The 23,002-nt window shown below is 40.5% G+C and overlaps 1 protein-coding gene across 1 annotated transcript in view; it reads left to right on the plus strand.

Moving 5' to 3' along the window:
• The window catches only part of NR2C1 (nuclear receptor subfamily 2 group C member 1), a 60,106-nt gene extending 38,415 nt beyond the window's left edge, over positions 1 to 21,691 (plus strand). The window contains exons 11-14 of the mRNA XM_062203116.1: positions 10,883 to 11,022; positions 12,993 to 13,130; positions 15,798 to 15,903; positions 19,712 to 21,691. Coding sequence (XP_062059100.1) covers positions 10,883 to 11,022; positions 12,993 to 13,130; positions 15,798 to 15,903; positions 19,712 to 19,886 — 559 coding nt within the window. The 3' untranslated portion in view covers positions 19,887 to 21,691. The remainder of the gene's footprint in view (positions 1 to 10,882; positions 11,023 to 12,992; positions 13,131 to 15,797; positions 15,904 to 19,711) is intronic.
• The last annotated feature ends 1,311 nt before the right edge of the window (positions 21,692 to 23,002 follow it).

Below are 23,002 nucleotides of genomic sequence, written 5' to 3' on the forward strand. Positions count from 1 at the left end.
CATCCACTGGTTCACTCCCCAAATGGCTGCAACAGTTGGGACTGGGTCAGGCTGATGCCAGGAGCCCTGTACTCCATCTTCCACTGCCCTTCCAGGCACATTATCAGGGAGTTGGATTGGAAGAGGAGCAGCCAGGACTTGAATTGGTGCTCTTATATGGAATTGGTGTTGCAAGTGGCAGCTTAACCTGCTGTGCCCCGGGCTGCTATATTTTAGGAGTGTTCACTTTGTGTTTAAGACTTGTACTATCAAGACTTATCAGAATTCAGCTGTTTTAAGATCTTCCTGAGTAACTTAGGTTTCTACACAGTAATAGATTTAATTGGAGGGGTACTAGAAGTACTTGGCATGATTTGCGTGGAGTAACTACAGCAGCAGTCCCTCTCTATCTAGGTTATTAAAATGCGATCTGAAGTTCCAAGCACCACCATTTACCAGAGGAGATTTTATTGAATAGTTTAAGCAGCTTTCTATTAAAGGCACATATTTTTAAAGCACCACTGAAACAATGTAATGTTTGCTATAATTTTATGGATTTATGGCTCGATCACTGATTATTTTTCCGTTTTTCCCTAAGGATCTTGCCTTCAGTTCAAACTGCTATTGGGGAAAGAATGATGCCTTGGGTTTATGTATATGGATGCCAAATGGTTAGTTTATCCCCAAGGTGTGTGAAGTCATATTCTTTCACCAAAAAACTAGTAAAAGCCCTGAATTGTGTAATTTTTATATTATATATACATACAACATAGCACAGTAGATAGTGAAAAATTTAAATGAAGTTGATTATTTACTGTTATGCAACTTAATGCTTTTTTTGCAACTTAATGCTTTTTGTTATTGTAATTAACCCTTTCTTTGATTTCTGGGTGCCTGACAGATAACCTTAATTGCATTTCTCTACATGGCTCCTTTTGCTTCTCAAAGGGAAGATGTTTTGAAAGAAGGTAGTACTATATAACTATAATAGTCATTTGTTTTGTTTTCTTGACAGGAAAATATAGATAGCAACCATGCCCTTTATCATCCCAAAATATTGGCCTTAAATAAGGAGTCACTACTGAGAAATTGGATTTTAGCATTTTATTTGCTAATTTTTTCTTAATTTGTTTATTTGAAAGTCAGAGTTACACAGAGAAAGGAGAGGCAGAGAGATAGAGAGAGTTCTTCCATCCAATGATTCACTCCCCAATTGGCCGCAACGGCCAGAGCTGTGCCTATCCAAAGCCAGGAGCCAGGAGCTTCTTCTGGGTCTCCCAGGCAATTGCAGGGGCCCAAGGACTTGGGCCATCTTCCACTGCTTTCCCAGGCCAGAGCAGAGAGCTGGATGGGAAGTGGAGCAGCCAGGACTTGAACTGGTGCCCATATGGTATGCCGGCACTGCAGGCCAGGGCATTAACCCACTGCACCACAATGCCAGCCCCATTACTTGCTAATTTATGTAGTGCTATATAAAAGAGCATAGATTTTTGAACATCTGGGTTGAAATTTTCACCTGCTGGCTTTTGTGTCAGCTTTTCATTACTAAATGAAGTATCTAATACAAACTACTTAAAAAGGAAGGAGTTTTACTTCTGCTCACAGGTTTGGACATTCCCATGTGAGCCCTCTTGGTTTGGTCATCGGTGAGGCCGGAGGATGGCCTCAGGGGACTGTCTGCAGAAGACAGGTGAACCAGAAAGCAGAGGGAGTGACTAGGTCCAACTTGGACTTTTATAACCAACCCTGTTAATAAGAACTACCTTCCAAGGACATATACCCCAAGTGATATAAGTACCTTCCATTAGACTTATCTTCTAGATACCATAATTGGGTTAAGTATCCACACTCTTAGTACTAACAGCACTGACTTTGGGGTTCAAAATACAGCCTGAGTTCAACAGTCACATCTTATTTGAACAATAGCTATGTTTTGGGATTAAATTACTTAAATGGAGCTTAGCTTTTACTTGTATAGGTTAGGAGCAGAACATTTGCTTATGAGCTATTCCACTTAGGTCAGATAATAAATATAAGTCTATCTAGCCCAGTATATACTACAAAGTAGATAGTATATGGTAATTTTTCTAGGAAACTTATTTTTAAAGGGGACTTGCTATTTATCTTCACTAATTGAATTAACCTTTAAAAACATTTGAGAGTGAGCTTCCAAGATGGTGGAGTAGGGAAGGGCTGACTGCTCTAGTCTTGGAGAATATAGTTTAAAAAAAGTGGAGAAAGTGCAGTTCAAGGAAAAGTTTAGGGAGAAAACTGCAGAGGAAACTCCACACAAATTGGAGGTACAGAGTGGATCTACACAGAGGGTATGGATGCCCACAACTCAGGACCCTAGCAGCTGACAACCTACACAACAGCGTTGGAGAGTGAGAGGCATAGTACAAAGATAAAAGCTGCTACAGCAGGAGCGGGGCTGGGGTGGGGGGGTCCCGGGACGAGTATCTCTGGAAATGTGGATAAGGCATCAGTTCAAGAAACAAGGATAGGCCAGCGCCGTGGGTTAACAAGCTAATCCTCCGCCTTGCGGTGCCGGCACACTGGGTTCTAGTCCCGGTTGGGGCACCGGATTCTGTCCTGGTTGCCCCTCTTCTAGGCCAGCTCTCTGCTATGGCCCAGAAAGGCAGTGGAGGATGGCCCAAGTGCTTGGGCCCTGCACCCGCATGGGAGACCAGGAGAAGCACCTGGCTCCTGGCTTCGGATCAGCACAATGCGCTGGCCACAGCGGCCATTGGAGGATGAACCAACGGCAAAAAGGAAGACCTTTCTCTCTGTCTCTCTCTCTCACTATCCACTCTGCCCGTCAAAAAAAAAAAAAAAAAAGAAACAAGGATAAGGAACACAACATGACGCCCCCAAAAGAATACAACATTTCAATACTAGATTGTGAAGTTGAAAGATGATGCGATTGAAGAAATACCAGAATTGGAATTCAAAAAATTGATAATAAGATTACATAGAAGTAATCAGAAGCAAATGCACAAATTACTGAAATTCATGCATGACATGAAAGGAAATTTCTCCCAAAAAATTGAGATCTGAAAGAGAAATCAGCCAGCGCCGTGGCTCAATAGGCTAATCCTCGACCTTGCGGCTCCGGTAAACTGGGTTCTAGTCCCGGTTGGGGCGCCGGATTCTGTCCCGGTTGCCCCTCTTCCAGGCCAGCTCTCTGCTGTGGCCAGGGAGTGCAGTGGAGGATGGCCCAAGTCCTTGGGCCCTGTACCTGCATGGGAGACCAGGAGAAGCACCTGGCTCCTGGCTTCGGATCAGCGCAATGCGCCGGCCGCAATGTGCCGGCCGTGGCGGCCATTGGAGGGTGAACCAACGGCAAAGGAAGACCTTTCTCTCTGTCTCTCTCTCACTGTCCACTCTGCCTGTCAAAAAAAAAAAAGAGAGAGAGAAATCAAAATGAAATAAAGAATTCAATAGAACAAATAAAAATGCAGCGGAAAGCCTTAACAACAGAATCAGTAAAACAGAAGAAAGAATATCTGTCTTGGAAGATAAAGCGGGGCCGACACCGTGGCACAATAGGTTAATCCTCCGCCTCTGCGCTGGCATCCCATATGGGCCTGCTGCTCTACTTCCAATCCAGCTCTCTGCTATACTCTGGAAAAGCAGTAGAAGATGGCCCAAGTGCTTGGGCCCCTGCAGCAGCATGGAAGACCTGAAAGAAGCACCTGGCTCCTGGCTTCAGATTAGTGCAGCTGCGGCCATTTGCGGAATAATACAGCAGAAAGAAGACCTTTCTCTCTGTCTCTCCCACTCACTGCCTGTAACTCAGTCTCTCTAGTAAATAAATCTTAAAAAAAAAAAGTAGTGCGGAATTTAATGGCATCTTTAAAAGATATTAAAAAAAAAAAAAAAGCACAGGAAAATATACAGTAAACCAAAAACAAGAAGAGGAAATTAGAAAAATAAAAACCACTGTTGGGAATCTACAGGATACTATCAAACAACCTAACATAACAGGGTCTAGGAGTTCCTGAAGGCATGGAAAAAGAGAAAAGATTAGAAGGCCTTTTTAGTGAAATAGTAACAGAAAACGTCCGTAATTTGGAGAAAGAAAGGGACATCCAATTACAGGAAGCACACAGAACCCCCAATAGACATGACCAGAAAAGATCCTCACCACGACACATTATAATAAAACTTACCACAGTAAAACATAAAGAAAAGATTCTAAAATGTGCATGAGAGAAACACCAGATTGCTTTCAGAGGATCTCCAATTAGACTCACAGCAGACTTCTCATCAGAAACCCTACAGGCTAGCAGAGAATGGCGAGATAGAGTTCAACTCTTAGACTGTCAACTCATAATACTGTACTTGGCAAAGCTCTCATTTATGAATGAAGGTGAAATAAAGACCTTCCATAACAAACAAATTGAAGGAATTTGTCACAACCCATCCAGCCCTACAAAAGATGCTTACATGAAATTCCATTCAAAATAGATTGAAGAACTAAATCTATTACGTGATACCATCAAATTACTCGCGAGCATTGGGGAAACCCTGCAAGTCATTGGCACAGGCAAAGAGTTCTTGGAAAAGACCCCAGAAGCATAGGCAGTCAAAGCCAAAATCAACAAATGGGATTACATCAAATTCAGACACTTTTGTACTCCAAGAGAAACACTAAGGAAAGTGAAGAGGCAACCAATAGAATGGGAGAAATTATTTGCAAACTGTTGATGAAGGCTTAATACCCAGAATATAAAAAGATCAAGAAACTCCACAACAACAAAACAAAGAAACGCAGTTAATTAAAGGGCAAAAGAGTTTAACAGATATTTTTGAAAAGAGGAAATCCAAATGGCCAACTGACATATGATAAAATGCTCAGAATTACTAGTCATCAGGGAAATGCAAATCAAAACCACAGTGAAGTTTCACCTCACCTCCATCAGAATGGCTGTCATACAGAAATCAATGAACAACAAATGCTGGTGACAATGAGGGGAAAAAGGTATAGGGGGAAAAGGTAGGAATGTAAACTGGTAAAGCCACTATGGAAGACAGTATGGGGATACCTCAGAAATCTGAATATAGACCTACCATATGACTGAGCCATCCCACCCCAGGGAATTTACACAAGGGGAATGAAACCAGCATATGAAAGAGTTAAACTGGATGGTAAAAAGGTCACCTTAAGTGTTAAAGTGATCTTATTAAGTGTTAAAGTGATCATATAAATAGGATCAAGTGTCTGGTGATAATATTAGATAGAATTAGAAAGGAGAGAATGTTCCAACATGGGAAGCAGTCCACATAGCAGATTCATAGAATGACAATCGCTTTAAGTTACACTCTGACCTCAGAATCAACCCTTTAGTCTTCCTGGTCTGGCTGAAAAGCCCATGAGACTATTTCAGGCATGGAAAGCCAAGACACTGTGGCAAAAATGTTCTACATGAAGGATCTCTGTGAGTGGGACTCCAGCAGAAGGAAGTGGCTGTTAAAGGAGGTACTTTTCTCTAATGGGAGGAGAGAGCTTCACTTTGCTTATGGCCTTGTCTAAATACTGACAGAGTTTGTGGAATCAAAAGGCTTCCAAAGCCTAGGCAGCTCACATCAAGAGCCTTGGGTAGTCACTGACGTACAAAAGGAGTACCTGTGCACTAACTCCCCATGCAGGACCTCTGTCCTTAATGAGAGTTAACTGTAAAACTGGTTCTCTGTGTGTGTGCGCGCGCGTGTGTGCGTGTGCACATGTGCGCACCCGCGAAAATGAAATCTTTACTTAGTATAGAGTTGGTCTTCTGTGTACAGAGTTAATTTAAAATGAATCTTAATGGAGAATTGGACTCGGAGAGAGAGAGGGAGGAGGCTGAGTGGCAGGGAGTGTAGGTGGAAGGGCGAGTATGGTGAGAAGAATAACTATTCCTAAAGTTGTACTGAAGAAATTTGTATTCCTTAAAAAATAAATTAATTAATGTAAAAAAAATTTTTACACCCTTACAAGCGTTTTTTGTTTTGAATAAAAATGTAAATAGGTGTCTTTTTTATAACTGCATTCTATAATTAGAGCTTTCACTTTTCCCTTTCATGCAAAATAACCTGTAATTTTTCCTCAGGTGTTGCTTTTTTTCTTAGTAATAATTTTGATATTTCTCATCCTTTTCACTGATATTCATGGCCTTTCTCAGAACTTCCCCAATAATGTCAGAGTACTTCCTTTTGTAACATTGGTCGTCTCTGATTCTTTGCAGTTAATTTCCCCTTCTTGTGTTCACTAGTAGTCACCATGGTTAGCTTTTTCTTCTTTAAAACTTGAGAATCAGAAGTTAAAGTGAAAACTAAATTGCTTATAACTTTTCTTTCATGTTTTCTTCATTTTAAAGTAATAGTAAAGTATAGAATTGTAAAGAAAAACATCTGTCTCTAGAGATAACTAATCCCACTGTTAAAAGTCTGGTGTCCTGCCAGCGCCGCGGCTCACTAGGCTAATCCTCCGCCTTGCGGCGCCAACACACCGGGTTCTAGTCCCGGTTGGGACACTGATCCTGTCCCGGTTGCCCCTCTTCCAGGCCAGCTCTCTGCTGTGGCCAGGGAGTGCAGTGGAGGATGGCCCAAGTGCTTGGGTCCTGCACCCCATGGGAGACCAGGATAAGTACCTGGCTCCTGCCATCGGATCAGCGCGGTGCGCCGGTCGCAGCGCGCCTACCGTGGCGGCCATTGGAGGGTGAACCAACAGCAAAAGGAAGACCTTTCTCTCTGTCTCTCTCTCACTGTCCACTCTGCCTGTCAAAAAAAAAAAAAAACAAAGTCTGGTGTCCTACCAGAATTTTTTCCATGCCATATTTATTAAACAGTCAAGCACAAATACACATCCTATTCCTTGCTTGCATTGCACACTTATTATGGACTACCCAATTTTTTCTTAATATGACTACATAGTATTCCACTTCATGGATTTTTGTGAATTTACTTACTCATCCCTTATTTTAGTAAACATTTGGAATGTTGCCAGTCTTCTTTGTTATAGTATCCAGTGCTACAATTTGCAATGTTCCATTGTATATATACTTGCCTACTTTTTTGTTAGTATTTCTGTAAAACAGGGTTTTAGGAATGGAATTGCTGGGTCTAAGAACGTATATAATGATACTACCAAATTGTCCTCTGAAAAAGTTTTGTGCCAATTCATGATCATATGAGCAAGGAATGCTTAAAATGAGTGCTTAAAATTTCCTCACATTATCCTCAATTCTGGATTTTACCCATCTTTTTTAAACTTTGATTTTTGTTTAACTGGGATTGAAATCTTAAGATTTTTTTTTTTTTTTTTTTTGGGACAGGCAGAGTGGATAGTGAGAGAGAGAGAGAGACAAAGAGAAAGGTCTTCCTTTTTGCCGTTGGTTCACTCTCCAATGGCCGCCCGGCCGGCGCATCTCACTGATCCGAAGCCAGGAGCCAGGTGCTTCTCCTGGTCTCCCATGTGGGTGCAGGGCCCAAGCACTGGGCCATCCTCCACTGCATTCCCGGCCCATAGCAGAGAGCTGGCCTGGAAGAGGGGCAACCGGGATAGATAGAATCCGACACCCCGACCGGGACTAGAACCCAGTGTGCCGGCGCCGCTAGGCGGAGGATTAGCCTGTTAAGCCACGGCCACCGGCCAAAATCTTAAGAATTTTCTATATGGAGATTTTTTTTTAATCAGCAAATTTGTTTTTTAAGATTTTAATTTATTTTTTATGATGTATTGATTTTATTTGAAAGTTAAGAGTTACAGGTAGAAAGTAAGAAAGCGAGAGAGAGTTCCATCCATTGATCCCCTCTCCAGAAGGCTGCAACAGCCAGGCCTTCCTCTTAGAATGTTCTTGGTGACTTAAATCTCTCTGAAGAAAGGACTCTCATAATTTTCTTATGTTTGTTGATAATAAAGTATTAAGTTCTTGCTTCTCCCAGGATAAGAAAGCATTTGCCATATTTCTTCCGTGTGCCGTGTACTGGTTAGTTCATGAGATACAAGAGTGCCTGAAGGAAGTTCTGCCTTCAGAGGATTTAACAGGAGACAGACCCCTAAAACAATAAAGTGAGATACTGTGAAATAAGGATACAGGTATAGGCAGCACCAAAGGGGGAATGCTTATGTTGGGAGAGGAATGTAGTAAGAGTGTTTCCTCAAAAAAGTGAGCTCTGGGTTGTATATTAGCTGGAAAAATAAGAAGAAACTTCAACAACTTTTATTGACTACCCACTAAATATTCACTTTTTTTTCCTTCATTTTAAATGCTTATTCTTATCATAAGATGTTTGTCCTTGTTCTTCTTCCTGCAATACCATTTTCCTGTATATTTTTATTTTTGAAAAAATTCTCCCATCTTATTTTAAGATTCATTTTTATTTGAAAGTCAGAAGTAAGAGAAGGAGAGAAAAGAGAGAAATCTTCCATCTGCTGGTTCACTTCCCCCAAAGGCTAGAATGACCAGGGCTGGGCCAGGCCAAAACCAAGAGCCAGAAGCTTCCACTAAGTCTTCCACGTGGGTGCAGAGGCACAAACACTTGGGAAATCTGTTGCTGCTTTCCCAGACACATTAGCAGGGAACTGAATTGGAAGTGGAGCAGCTGGGACTCAACCCTGTGCCCACATGGTATGCCGGCATCACAGGTGGTGGCTTTATCCACCACGCCACAGAGCCGGCCCCAGTTCCTCTCCCATCCTTCTCTACTCGGATGACTCAAATGTCACTGCCTCTGAAAGACCTTCTTCTATCACCTTATCTCAACCTCCCCATTTTCTATTGCATCATCCTACTTTATAATAATACAGAATTTTTTACAAAGATTTATGAGTTACTTGAAACTAATGTATTTATAATCATGTGTATAGGTATATACATTACATAAAATATTTAAAATTATGCATTTGTTTTCCTCTTTCAGAAAGATAGATTTTTTCCATCTTGCAAATAGCTACTTCTGCAGTGCCTGGCATATACTTTGTGTTACCACTTTAATAAGTCTAAGGAAGATACCAAACACATAGTTTCTCTGCATTTTATATTGTTAAGCAGTCTAAAACCCAGGAAGCTTCTTTCCTAGTTCCAAATGAATAAGTGGGGGCCGGCGTTGTGGCGTAGCAGGTTAAAGTTAATCCTCCACCTGAAGTGCCGGCATCCCATATGGGCGCCAGTTCTAGTGTCCTGGCTGCTCCTCTTCTGATCCAGCGCTCTACTATGGCCTAGGATAGCAGTGGAGGACAGCCCAAGTCCTTGGGCCCCTGCACCCGCGTGGGAGACCTAGAAGAAGCTCCTGGCTCCTGGCTTTGGATCAGCACAGCTCTGGCCATTGGCAGCCATCTGGGGAGTGAACCAGCGGATGGAAGACCTCTCTCTGTAACTCTTTCAAATAAATTTTTAAAAAGCTTTCAAAAAAATAGATAAGTGTATTTAAAACCCTGATACTGTGATTCATATTCTATACTTTTTCTACTGTTACGCTGAGCTTTCTTAGAAAATTCAGGACAGGTGGAGCAGGCATTTAGCTTACTGGTAAAAAGTCCATGTCTCAATGTTGTAGTGTTAGGTTTGATGCCTGACGCCAGCTTCCTACTAATGTGGGCCCTGGGAAGCAGCAGTGTTGGCTCAAGTAATTGATTTCCTGCCACCCACTTGGGAAACCTGCATTGAGTTACCAGCTCCTGGCTTTGGCCTGGCCCAGCCTCATTTGAGGGCATTTGGGGAGTGAACCACTGGAACAGAGAACTGTTTCTCTGCCTTGCAAATAGATAAAAGTTTTAAAAGTTCAGGAAGGTACTTTCTACTTTTCTTATCTCTTATTACTCATTGTAAAATCCTGGATATCTCATTGGAAATAGTAATGTCTCATTTGAAACATACTTAGAAAATGAACCATTTAAGTATATGTGTTTTTTAAAAATTTATTTTTCACTTATTTGCTGGTTTACTCCCCAAAAGCTCCTGAGCCAGGCTGAAGACAGGAGTCTGGAACTTCTTCCTGGTGGCCCATGTGGCTGTAGGGGCCCAAGCACTTGGGGCAGTTTTCGCTGCTTTTCCAGGTGTGTTAGCAGGGAGCTGGATTGGAAGTGGAACAGCCAGGTCTCAAACTGGTCCCCATAAAGGATGCTGCGCAGGTGGAGGCTTAGCCTGCTATGCTACAATGCTGGTCTCTCCCATGAAATTCAAATTGCCCTTTTTTCAAAGAGAAAAACATACTTATTCAAAGCAAAAGAAAGTTTGAAAAAGGGCTTCTAAATACATGCTTCTGCTTTATTACTTTTTTTACAGAAAACAAGCTTTCCATGAAATATGAGATTAAAGTCCCAACTTTTTTAGTTTGAAATATGAATTGCTGGGGCCAGCGCTGTGGTGTAACAGGTGGAGCCACTGCCTGCAATGCCAGCATCCCGTATGGGCGCCAGTTGGAGTCCCGGCTGCTCCGCTTACGATCCAGCTCTCTGCTATGGCCTGGGATGACAGTGGAGGATGGCCCACGTCCTGGGGCCCCTGCATCTGTGTGGGAGACCTGTAGGGGGCTCCTGGCTTTGGATTGGCCTAGCTCAGCTGTTGTGGCCATTTGGGGAGTAAACCAGCAGATGGAAGACATCTCTCTTCTCTCTCTGCCTCTGCCTCTTTGTAACTCTTTCAAATAAATAAATCAATCTTTAAAAAAAAAAAAAAAAGATGACTTGCCATTGTTCTTATAAACTGGGTGATTGATAAAGAGCTACTTAATATTTAAATTCATAAGCATTCATTGTCAGTTCTCATCAGCGGCATACAACACTAAACTGATCAAGTCCTTGCCCAACTGATCTTTCTGAGTTTTAGTTCAGTAATATTTTTTTACATACATGGATCAATTATAAAGTTGATGGAATTTATTTTAATAGTATCTGAATTTTACTTTTTGTCTTTAATAGGCAAGAAAACAGCATATCACTGGTGAAAGCTTATTGGAATGAACTCTTCACACTTGGTCTTGCCCAGTGCTGGCAAGTAATGAATGTGGCAACTATATTAGCCACATTTGTCAATTGTCTTCACAATAGCCTTCAACAAGGTAAAAGGCACCTTATTTATCTTTTCCAGGAAATAGGAAGAGGCAAGAGTTTTATGAAATGTTGTATCTGAAGTTAGATATCTTGATCACATAAAGTACAAGAACCCTTTTTAAGTCTGCCAGACTGTCTTTGTTTTCTGTTGCTGTTACAGAGTACCTGACACTGGGTAATTTATAAAGAAAGGTTTATTTTGGCTTACACTTCTGGAGACCCAGGAGCATGTCACTGGTGTGTGCTCAGCTTTTGGTGAGGGCTGGCATGACAGAAAAGTGGAAAAGCAAGCTGGCATGTGCAGAAGAAGGCACACATGGCAAGAGAGAGCCAATGAAGCCAAACTCGCTTTTATAACAACCCAGAACTAATCCAATCTGGCAAAAAAGACATTAATCCCTCTTAAAAACCCCAGCATGCAGTGCTGCTACATTCATAACCAGATTTCAGCATGGGTTTTGATGGGGACAGACCACATCCAAACCAAAATAGCACAGGCTGTTTCTCACCAGGCCTTGGGAGTTTTGCACTTAGTTACAGGTACCAAAGAATCCAGGGTTAGCTGATGTAGAGCTGCTAAATATTTAATGTGTACTTCTAAAAGTTTTTTAACTGCTTGAATCCCAAGATAGGCTGGTTTTCTGTTAATTGATCAGGAAGTATTCTCTTACCTAAGTAGTACCAAAGAGTCATGGAACAATCCTTACTCTCTTTTTCCTTTTATAGATGCCAAGGTGATTACAACTGTCAGTCATTTGAGGACAGAGGCAATCACTGATTTATAAATGCTTAACCTTAGGGTGGCTTGTGACTAAGAGGGTGCTGCCTTTTCAGTTCAGAGATAACATACAAATTGGGGATTACTGTTTAGTTCCTTAGCATTTGCTGTTTCTCAGTGTTTTACATTATTTTTAAATCATCAGCATCCTCATGTTTAAGAGCAGAGGAATCACCTTAAAATTTCATTAAGAACAGTTAAAAGGCAGCACCACATTCCTATCGTATTTCTAGGCTCCTAGTCCTGATTCATTTCTCATATACTTGCGTGGTATTATATATATAGCCTATCTGCAGGAAAAGCTATGGTTGACTAATCACTAATAGATGTCTTTTATACAGATGCTGACACAGGAAATTAGAATATGCATTGTACATTTGTTTTTGTTTTTGTTCTTAAGATTTGTTTTATTTGAAAGGCAGAGTTACAGAGAGGCTGGGGCAGAGAGAGAAAGACAGAGAGAGGTCTTTCATCTGCTGGTTCACGCCCCAGATGGCCGCAACGGTCGGAGCTGCACCAATCCAAAGCCAAGAGTCAGAAGCGCCTTCTGGGTTTCCCACATGGTTGCAGGGGCCCAAGGACTTGGGCCATCTTCTACAGCTTTCCCAGGCCATAGCAGAGAGCTGGATCGGAAATGGAGCACCCAGGACTCCAACCAGCGCCCATGTGGAATGCTGGTACTGCGGGTGGCGGCTTTACCCACTGTGCCACAGTGCCAGCCCCACATTTATTTTGCTCAACTTTTCTTTGGTTCTTGGCAGAGTTTTTGTTTTTTTTTTGGGCTATTTTTTTATTATAGTAGTGCTAGTAAATTTTTGAAATGTATATGTTTTTGCCCGTTTTTTTTTTTTTTTTTTTTTTCCCCAACCAATATAAGCATCAGTAAACTTCTATTACCAAAATTTGTGTCTACTGTGCTTTGGCCAGTTTTTCAGATGGTATCTTTATATCTTCTCAGAGGTGTATCTCGTAAGGAAATGTTAAATTTAGGAGTTTCTATACCAACAATTTGTTTTTCTTGAATGAACAGTATTTGAAGTTGAATAGTAAGCTTATCTATAATTGTAGAGATTCTGAATTTTGAACATTTATATGTTGGTTACATTTGAAGTTGGAAATTAGCGAAGAGGAATTAATTGGATGAAAATAGTGATACCTCTTCAATGAAAATTAGAATCATTTCTTGTTTTTTCATTAAAGATAAAATGTCAACAGAAAGGAGAAAATTATTGATGGAACACATCTTCAAACTACAGGAGTTTTGTAACAGCATGGTTAAACTCTGCATTGATGGATATGAGTATGCCTACCTAAAGGCTATAGTGCTCTTCAGTCCAGGTACAGACACATTTACTTGTGTAAAATGCAGTGTTGGGGGATATGGAGAAGTTAGAACCCTCCTACAGTGCTTATGGGATGTGAAATGGTACAGTAGCCTTGTAAGACAGCTTGTTGTTTCTTTATAATATTAAATGTGGACTTAGCCTATGACCCAGCACTTCACACTGCTGTGACTGCAAAACAAATGAAAATGCATATCTGTACAAAAATGTGCACATGGCTGTTCATGACATTATTCATAATAGCTAGAAATGGAAATAACCTGGGTGTCTATCAGCAGATGAATGGATAAACAAAATGCAATGTAAACAAAAAATAAAAGGATTGAAATTCTGATGCATGCTGTAACATGGTTGAATATTGAAATATGTTTAGTGAAAGAAGCCAATCACAAAGGAACATGCATTGTTTGATCCCATTTATATTCAATATGCTGAATAGGCAAACCTGTAGACACTTGAGTAAAGTAGATCAGTGGTGACTCAGGGATAAGGACAGGAAAATGAGGAGTGATTGTTAATGGATAGAAGCTTTCTGTTGGAGTGACAAGAATAGTCTAAAATTAGATTGTGGTGATGGTTCCAAAGTTCTATGAGTATCCTAAAAACCATTAAATTGTGTAACTTAAATTGGTGAATCTTAAGAAAAAGGAAAGTCCAGAATCATTGAGATGACATCATAGGCCTTATGTTTGCATTCTGGGGCCTATTTTCTTAAGCATTGTTTAAGGGCACAATAAGAGATGAATATTTCTCTGTTAATGAGTTCCATTCCCAGATAGCTTGTTAGAGCCACTAACATAGAAAACTGGCCAACTTATTTTCCTACCAGTTTCTAGTTTTCACAGATGATGAAATGACAGTAAGCTCTCAATGATTAATTTCTCAATTGGAGGAATTGATACTTAGGTCTTGTGTTTTTCATTTTGATACATATTTCCTTTCCTGTCCATCATAATATACATTTCTGAGGAAACCTGCTTTCCCCTCAGTGATACTAAGAAGATAATTAAAGCTGTTTCTTCTGCTCTTTTTTTTTTTTTTTTTAAATATTTCTTTATTTGAGAAGTAGAATTACAGACAGAAAGAGAGAGACAGAGGTCCTCCGTCCACTGGTTACTTAACAAATGGCCACAATGCCAGAGCTAGGCCAGTCCATAGCCAGGAGCCAAGAGCTTCTTCCTGGTCTCCCACGTGGATGAAGGGGTCCAAGAGCTTGGGCCATCAGCAGAGAGCTGGATCAGAAGTGGAGTAGCTGGGACACTAACAGGCGCCAGAGGCAGAGGCTTAGCCTACTATGCCATAGCGCCGACACCTCTTCTGCTGTTTCTTATAAGTTAATAACATTATTTCATTTTTTAAAATTTATTTTTATTTTAATTTTACTTGAAAGGCAGAGAGATGGGGAGATCTTCCATCTATACTGGTTTACTCCCCAAATGCCCACAACAGCCAAGGCTAGACCAGACTGAAGCCAGGAGCCTGGAACTCAATCTGGGTCTCCAACATGGGTGGCAGGGACCCAGCTACTTGAGCCATCATCTGCTGCCTCCCAGGATGTGCATTAACAGGAACTGGATCAGAAGCACAGGAGCTGGCCCTTGTATGATGCTTACTACTAGGGGTTGCCAACATCCCAAATGGGATCTTAGCCACTTTCATCTTCATAAAAATCTACTTCTCACCTTCAGTTTCCTTAGTTGAAAACAGAAAGAACATAGTAGTGTTTTTGCAGTTTTATTAAATATTTTCAGTAATTTGTTACTTTTTTATTTTTGTCCAGCAGAACTTCATCTCTTTCAACATGTCTTAAATTAGGCATAATTTTATGAAATTATTTTAATATTTCCATTTTTGGAAATATTTGAGCATTGAAATGCTCTTTATATTTCTGTTATTTTTCTGATAGAGATGATAGTCATGGTTTCATAATTTCATCAGTACCTTTTAACCTAACAATCGCACTTTTTCCCTTATAAAAATATGGGATAGTATATCATCTGTAAATATTTTTTGTATTAAAAATGCCTTGGGGTGGGCACTTTGCATTCCAGCCTAGCATCCTACATGTCACAGTACCTGGTTCAGTACCAACTTCTGGTTTCTGACTCTAGCTTCCTGTTAAGGCAGACTCTGAGAGACTGTAGTAACGCAAGTAGTTTGGTTCCTGTCACCCACCTGGGAGACCTGGTTTTATTCCTGGCTCCCAGCTTTGGCCCTACCAGCCTGGTTATAAGGATTTGAAGAGTGAACCAGCAGATAAGATTCTCTCACCTCTTCTCTGTATATCCATCTCCCGGTCTCAAATTAATAAATAAATAAATTTTAAATGCCTTTCTAAGATGATTCATTTCAGTTATTTGCTCCTGTTAAAAAGCAAAATGATGAGAATCCTGTCCATCATTTTTAGAAGAGAAAACTTGGTAACACTCAGTGGTTTTACTTTTTTACTGAGTGTCAGAATATGTACATGTGGTAAGATAATCTCAGTGTTTGTTATATAGTACATGGGCCAATAAATATTTGTGGCGTGAAAGAGCTACACATTGTTATGATGGGCTTCTTTTATAGGAACTGTTCTTTCCATGCTGTCTGTCTCCCCTCTCTGAGCCTTCTTAAATGAGCATTCAGAACTAGGGTCATAATATGTTCTTTAATGTTTCAGATCATCCAGGCCTAGAAAACATGGAGCAGATTGAGAAATTTCAGGAAAAGGCTTATGTGGAATTCCAAGATTATATAACCAAAACCTATCCAGATGACACCTACAGGTACCTAGAAGTTAAATACTGTTACAATTCATTTAAAAATCTTGAGTTAGTCTCTTACTTCATTATTTAATTACTCTTAAGTAATTAAAGGTTTAGGCAACCTCAACCCTTGAAGTAGCTAATGCTATTAGAAGCAGTACTGTGTTGCCACAGCACTTTACATGCAGTATTTCATCCAGTTCTCACATTTTGTGTAAGGGCACACTTGAGCACAAGAGGTTCAGTAACTTGCTCAGGGTCATGCAATATATGATAGTCTCATGAACTCAGCCCAACTCTAGTGCCCAAACTTTTTTTTAAGATTTATTTAATTGAAAGGCAGAGTTTCAGAAGAGATGGGGTGAGGGGGAACATAAAGATATCTTCCATCCCCTAGTTCATTCCCCAAATGGCTGCCACAGCCAGTGCTGGGCCAAGCTGAAGTCAGGAGTCAGGGCCCAAGAACTTGAGCTGTCTTCTGGTCCTGGTCGGGGCGCCAGATTCTATCCCGGTTGCCGCTCTTCCAGGCCAGCTCTCTGCTGTGGCCAGGGAGTGCAGTGGAGGATGGCCCAAGTTCTTGGGCTCTGCACCCCATGGGAGACCAGGATAAGCACCTGGCTCCTGCCATCAGAACAACGCGGTGCGCCGGCCGCAGCGTGCCTACCGCGGCGTGCCTACCGCGGCGCCCATTGGAGGGTGAACCAACGGCAAAAGGAAGACCTTTCTCTCTCTCTCTGTCTCCCTCTACTGTCCACTCTGCCTGTCAAAAAATAAATAAATAAAAAATTTTTTAAAAATTAAAAAAAAAAAAGAATTGGGACTCAAACTGACACCCATATGAGATGCTGGCGCTGCCCTGGCCCTAAGCCACTCAGTTTTTGAAGAGATAATATGCAGAATGGCTTAACAATAGCTATCAGAACCAGAGTACTGGATTTGAATCCTGACTTTATCACTTAGTAGCTGCATGGTCTTCAGTGAGATACTTAAATTCTTTTTTTTTCCCCACAAATGGAGAAAATAATAGAATCCACCTTTTACATTTAGAGTAGCCTCCCCACTTTTTTTTTTTTTTTTTTTTTTTTTAAGATTTATTTGTTTGTTTGAAAGAGTTACACAAAAGAGAGGCAGAGAGAGAGAGAGAGAGAGAGGTCTTCCATCCAATGGTTCACTCCCCAGATAGCCGCAACAGCTCGAGCTGTGCTGATCCGAAGCCAGGAGCTTCTTCCTGGTCTCCCTTGTGGGTGCAGGGGCCCAAGGAGTTGGGCCATCTTCCACTGCTTTCCCAGGCCATAGCAGAGAGCTGGATTGGAAGTAGAGCAACTGGGTCTCGATCCGGCGCCCGTATGGGATGCTGGCACTTCAGGCCAGAACGTTAACCCACTGCGCTGGCCCAAGCAGCCCATGTTGTGGGGTAGTGGGTAAGGCCACCGTTTGCAGTGCTGGCATACCATATGGACACTTGTTCATGCCCCTGGCTGCTCCACTTCCGATCCAGCTCCCTGCTAATCTCCTGGGGAAAGAAGTGGAAGATGCTCCAAGTGCTTGAGCCCCTGCTTACCCTCATTGGCAGACTTGGAAGAAGCTCCTGGCCCCAGCACTGGCCATTGTGGCCATCTGGGGAGTAAACCAATGGATGAAAGTTTTCTCTCTATAATTCTGACTTGCAAATAAATAAATAAATAAATCTTTTTTAAAAAATGTTATTATTAGTATACTCATAGTAAGAAAAAAAACAAATTCAAATTGGAAAAATATTATCTGTAGTTTCCGGCATCCACTGAGGGTCTTAGAACTTATACATGCAGATAAGGAGATACAGCTGTATTATTAGAAATACATCAGGAGGGTGGTGCTATGGCGCAGTAGGCTAAGCCTCCACCTGCAGTGCTGGCATCCCATATGGGCCCAGTCTTGGCTGTCCCCTTCTGATCCAGCTCTCTGCTGATAGCTTGGGAAAGCAGTGGAAGATGGCCCAAGTGCTTGGGCCCCTGTACCCACAGGAGAGACCCAGAGAAAGCTCCTGGCTTTGGACCAGCTCATCTCTGGCTGTTGCGGCCGTTTGGGGAGTAAACCAGTAAATCCGTCTCTCTTTATCTGTAACTCTACCTCTCAAATAAATTTTGAAGATAAATAAATAAATACATCAGGATCTGTAAAGTATTAGAACCATGTCTATTATGTAGTAAGGTATATATAACAGTGCTGTTCGTGTACATAAAACTAGTAAAAACATTTTACATATAATAATTTCTATATATGTTAAATATTGTGGATTTATAAGCCAGTTCCATCAACAAAATCATCCTTGGTTTATCTAAACAGTTTTCTTACCAACTATATAGATGTAGCTTAGCTGATAGAAACAAACAGGAACGAAGTAATTTGAAGAACAGAGTACCTGACAGGGCCTTAGGAAAGAAAAAAGGGTATGCCTACCATGAACTGTTTGGAAAGATGGTTATTGAAAAAGAACAAATTGTGCCTGAATGGCAGTTTTCAACTTAGACTGCACTTTCACACAAGTCCTGTCTCTGACCTTCAGAACCTCACTAACTAGCAGAGCAACAGTCAGGGATCGTTCTGTTAATCTTCACTGTGAGCGAGACAGGGGGTAATTGGTTTGCACACATTGACTTAATCACCGGCAGCTGAATAAACATTGAAACCCAGTGGTCTTGGTTTTGTGTTTTGTGCTCTTCCCGTAATAACTGTTTCCTGTTGTACCATTTCCACTAGTATTTTTGCAGAGCAAAAGCAAACACAATTACTGAACCTCTTGTGTCCTGGTAACCCAAAACATTTCTGTTCTGACTATCTGAAAGGAGTTGCTAAGCCCTTCTTAAATGTCTAATTGATCCATGGTTTAATAACTTGGTTCCATAGTGTAGGCAGCACAGCAAAGCAGATAAAAGCAAGTCTGTTTTGTGAAGTCTTTCAGACTGCATTAGTATCCAGGTGATTTTGTTGTGCTCTAAGGCTTGAAAATACATAGTTTTCATTTTAAGTTTTAAAAATTATATCTTGGGCAAGTGTTAAGAAGCTGCTTAGGACACCCACATCCCTTATTGAAATTCCTGGGTTTGAGTGTCCCAGCTCTGCTTCCAATTCTGGCTTCCTGCTAATGTATACCCAAAGAGGCAGCAGGTGATGGCTCAAATAATTGGGTCCTTGTCATCCACATGAGATCTGGGCTGAGTTCTAGATTCCTGGCCGTGGCCTGGCCCCACCCCAGCTGTTGCTGGCATTTGAGGCATGAAGCAGCCGCAAAAAACTGGTTGATCGATTGATTGATTGATTGTGTGTGTGTGTGTATGTGTATCTACCTATCTGCTCTGAAATCAGTAGATAAATTTAAAATGCTGCTTTGGATGCCAGTATCTCGTATCTGAGTCCTTGCATTCAAGTGCTGGCCCCACTTCCATTTCCTGCTAACACACATCCTGGAAGGTAGCAGATAATGGTTCAAATATTGGATCCTGTCATGGTAGCCTGATTGAGTTCCAGGCTTCTGGTTTTGGCCTGACCTAGCACTGACCGTTGCAAATCCTTGGGTCGCCTTCCACTGTCTTCTTAGGTGCATTAGCAAGAAGCTTGATGGGAAGCAGAGCAACAGGGGCTTGAACCAGTGCTCCGATATGGGATGCCTGGGTCACAAGCAGTGGTTTAACCCGCTGTACCACAACACTGGCCCCAGTAAATAAGATTTTAAAGAAAATTGTATATTTGTTAAATTAGGTCACAGATAATATACATGCAGAAATTACTAGTATTTTTTTTCTAAATCTTGGAATCACCACTTTGTTCCTTTTTCTTTCTTTCCTGCTAGGTTATCCAGGCTACTACTCAGATTGCCAGCTTTGAGACTGATGAATGCTACTATTACTGAAGAATTGTTTTTCAAAGGACTCATTGGCAATGTACGAATTGACAGTGTCATCCCACATATTTTAAAAATGGAGCCTGCGGATTATAACTCTCAAATAATTGGTCACAGCATTTGAAAGCAACGATCAAAGTGTTGTAAACTGATTGTTCTTTCCTGAACACAAAAAGATACCAAATCGAACTCATTGCTTCCAGACTATCTGGAAATTTTGACTTTAAAGATAACCAAAATCCAAGGTATTTTTATTTTAGCTTCCTTAAAGAGTTTTTGAAGCAATTCCTGACAAGCAACAGGAATTGGAATGTCCCTTCCTGTCTTATTTAAATAAATAAGAAATGCTCTGGATTTATTCTTGGTGAAGAAGACATGTGAAGCTGTCACGTCTTGTCTATCTAAACTAAGATCTCTTGTTTTATTTTATAAAACAAATAAATTAGTTGTTTTTTTCCCCTGAATTGTGTTCCATTCATATTTAAATTCATTATGAACTAGTATACTTAATAGTCAGAAATTCCTAGGGAGGAGTTCCTTGTATTTTACTCTTCCATAATACAACATATGTTTTCATTGCCATGTCCAAAGAAGATTATTTTATGCTCAATGGTATAATATAAGTATATGAAATAATAAATGAATATATATTTTTGTCTTTTGTAAATATCATGGTGTCCTTTAGCATATGCCACTCTCATTGCTGGCAGTGAGACATGGGTAATTTGTGACCTTAAGAGTTGATGTTATTAGTGTACATTATTAGTTATGAGCACTTTTTATTTACATAGCAGAAAATTGTTTCTGAAAATGAGAGTTCATGTTTTAATGTTTTTGGTTTACTACTGTATCTTATTTAAAAGTGGTAGAGACTGAGCCCCAACTGCTTTAGTATTGCAAACTAGGTGTTAAAAAACTAGGTATTGCTCTTCCACCCCACAGAAAGCATGCGGGTTCTCCCTCTTTTCTGACTTGTGTTACAGCTTTTCTGAGCCTGCTCTGGGTTTTAGCCAGTTTGTTTTAGGTTATTAAAAAAAGCTCACCCAGTTTGTAAAATAATGGATTTTTCATAGCCAATCCATGTTTTTAATGTGAATTAAACAATTATTTTAAAGCAATTAGTAATTTTTAAAAATCGGGGACTATGCATTGATTTTTTTTTTTCTTATGTATAACGGGTTGGGAGCTGCTTTAACAGTTGTGTGCAGGACAGCATTAAGCTTTGCTATTGCCACAACAAAATCATTTCAAACTCCTTGGGTATCTTCCACTGTAATGTTTTCCTTAGCAAATCTGATACTGTTAAATATTTCTTGGCTCTGATTTCATAATGAATTATTTTGGTATGTCTGTTGACTTTTAAAACATGAAGATGGAGTTTTTATCACACTCAGAGTGCATTTTCTACAAAGATTTTTGCAGTAGACCTCAGATTTTTTTTGTCAGGGTATGGATTTTACTAATTTCTACTTTACAGTAATCAAAAGTCTAAAAGTCTCCAACTATACTCTTTACCAACTTATTGAGGGAAACCTTATTTCCTATTTAAAACATAATTTTGGCCAACAGCTTTATTTATTTATAATTATCAGCTAGGAAGAACTACATTAAGTGTAAAATGCTCAAATGAGAAAATCAGTAGTTTATACCTTTATAAACTATGTTAATAAACCAAGAATTGAGAAAAATTAATGTATAAATGGTTAATTGAGATGTTCCAGGTATTTTTCCTGATTAAATTTATAGTTATATTTGAAAGTGTTTTTAAAACTATATTAAAATGTAACTTGCATTATAAGTTTCATATTCTGCCAGTGTATTTGATGTCAGTGTCCTATTTGTTGAATATTTTGTTACCCTTTGTTCCATTATGTTTTCATCATAAAGTGTATTTTAAAAGCTCTACTAAGGATCAAAACTGGAACAGGCATTTGGCCTAAAAATTAAAATGCCTTCATCCCATACCAGAGTGCCTGGGTTCAGTATCTGCTCGAGCTCCTGATTCCAGCCTCCTGCTAACAGACCCTGAGAGGCAGAGGTGATGGCTCAAGTGAAGGGGTCTCTGTCTCCCACACGGGAGGCCCAGATTGAGTTCCTGGCTCTAAGCTGCCACCCCAGCCAGGCTGTTGCTGGCATCTGGGGAGTGAACCGGCAGATAGGAGCTCTCCCTTGCTCCTCTTTATGTTTTTCTAGCTCTCAAATCAACAACAACAAAACTTTTCATTATATTTTATAAAATTATTACTGATATTGTAGGTTGACCTGGTCCTTAGGTGTGATGATTTTATTGAAGACTTTGAAGAGGGGGGAACACCTGGAAAGTACTGACATACATATATGTAAAAAATCACAAGACTACCTGTCTATCCCTACTGCAGTCAGGTGGCCACTTCCCGTTCTCTCACCTTTTCAGGCAGGAGGAGGGCAAAGATTAATTCTCTTGGGAACTTGAACTGGAAGATCATAGGATTTAAAGTTACCAGGGATAGAACGCTTGGAAAACATACAAGCTTCAGAATCTGCATTTTGTATGTGGGCTCCTTAACTTTGTTCCCAGATTGCTAGCAATCAAGTAGAGGAGTATCTGCCTGGATTCATTTCTCTGTGGTAGCTAATTAGCTGCCGAGGAACCTCCAGACTTTCAGTTTTGGTTGTCCCTTGGTAAAAACTTTGAATTCTCAAAAGCCCAGCGGTTGCCATCTCACACATGTGTATATTTGGTTTCCATTCAGTTCTTGAGTGTTCTAATGCTGAACATGAACTTGGATCCTAGGATTAATCAGATATTTGAAGAAACTCTCTAAAATAGAAGAGGTAAAACATGGGGAGCAGATACAGCACAGGGATCAGAAAAATATCCACCCTCAAATGTAAGTAAAATTTTGAGGAAAAAGTTGATGTTACATCTATAAAAAGAACAGGATGGGGGTGGTGAAATTTAAGCAAAGAACTACACCTGTTAAAATGACAGCCGGAGCAATTCATTAGATGATAAATAGGAAAATAGAGAAGACTTAAGGGAAGTACATGATTATCCAAAAATTTCCTACACAAGGACAGGGGTTGAAAGGATCCATCACTATATACATTCAGAACAATTCACGCTGGAGCGGGCATTTGGCCCAGCAGGAATGCTCAGGTTCACGCTCTGGCTCCTGATTTTAGTTTCCTGCTAAATGCAGACCATGCAGTGATGGCTGAAGTAGCTGGATTCCTGCCAAACCTGGGAAACCTGAATCG

Source organism: Lepus europaeus, chromosome 10 (assembly GCF_033115175.1).
Source record: "Lepus europaeus isolate LE1 chromosome 10, mLepTim1.pri, whole genome shotgun sequence".
In the NCBI taxonomy this organism is placed as follows: domain Eukaryota; kingdom Metazoa; phylum Chordata; class Mammalia; order Lagomorpha; family Leporidae; genus Lepus; species Lepus europaeus.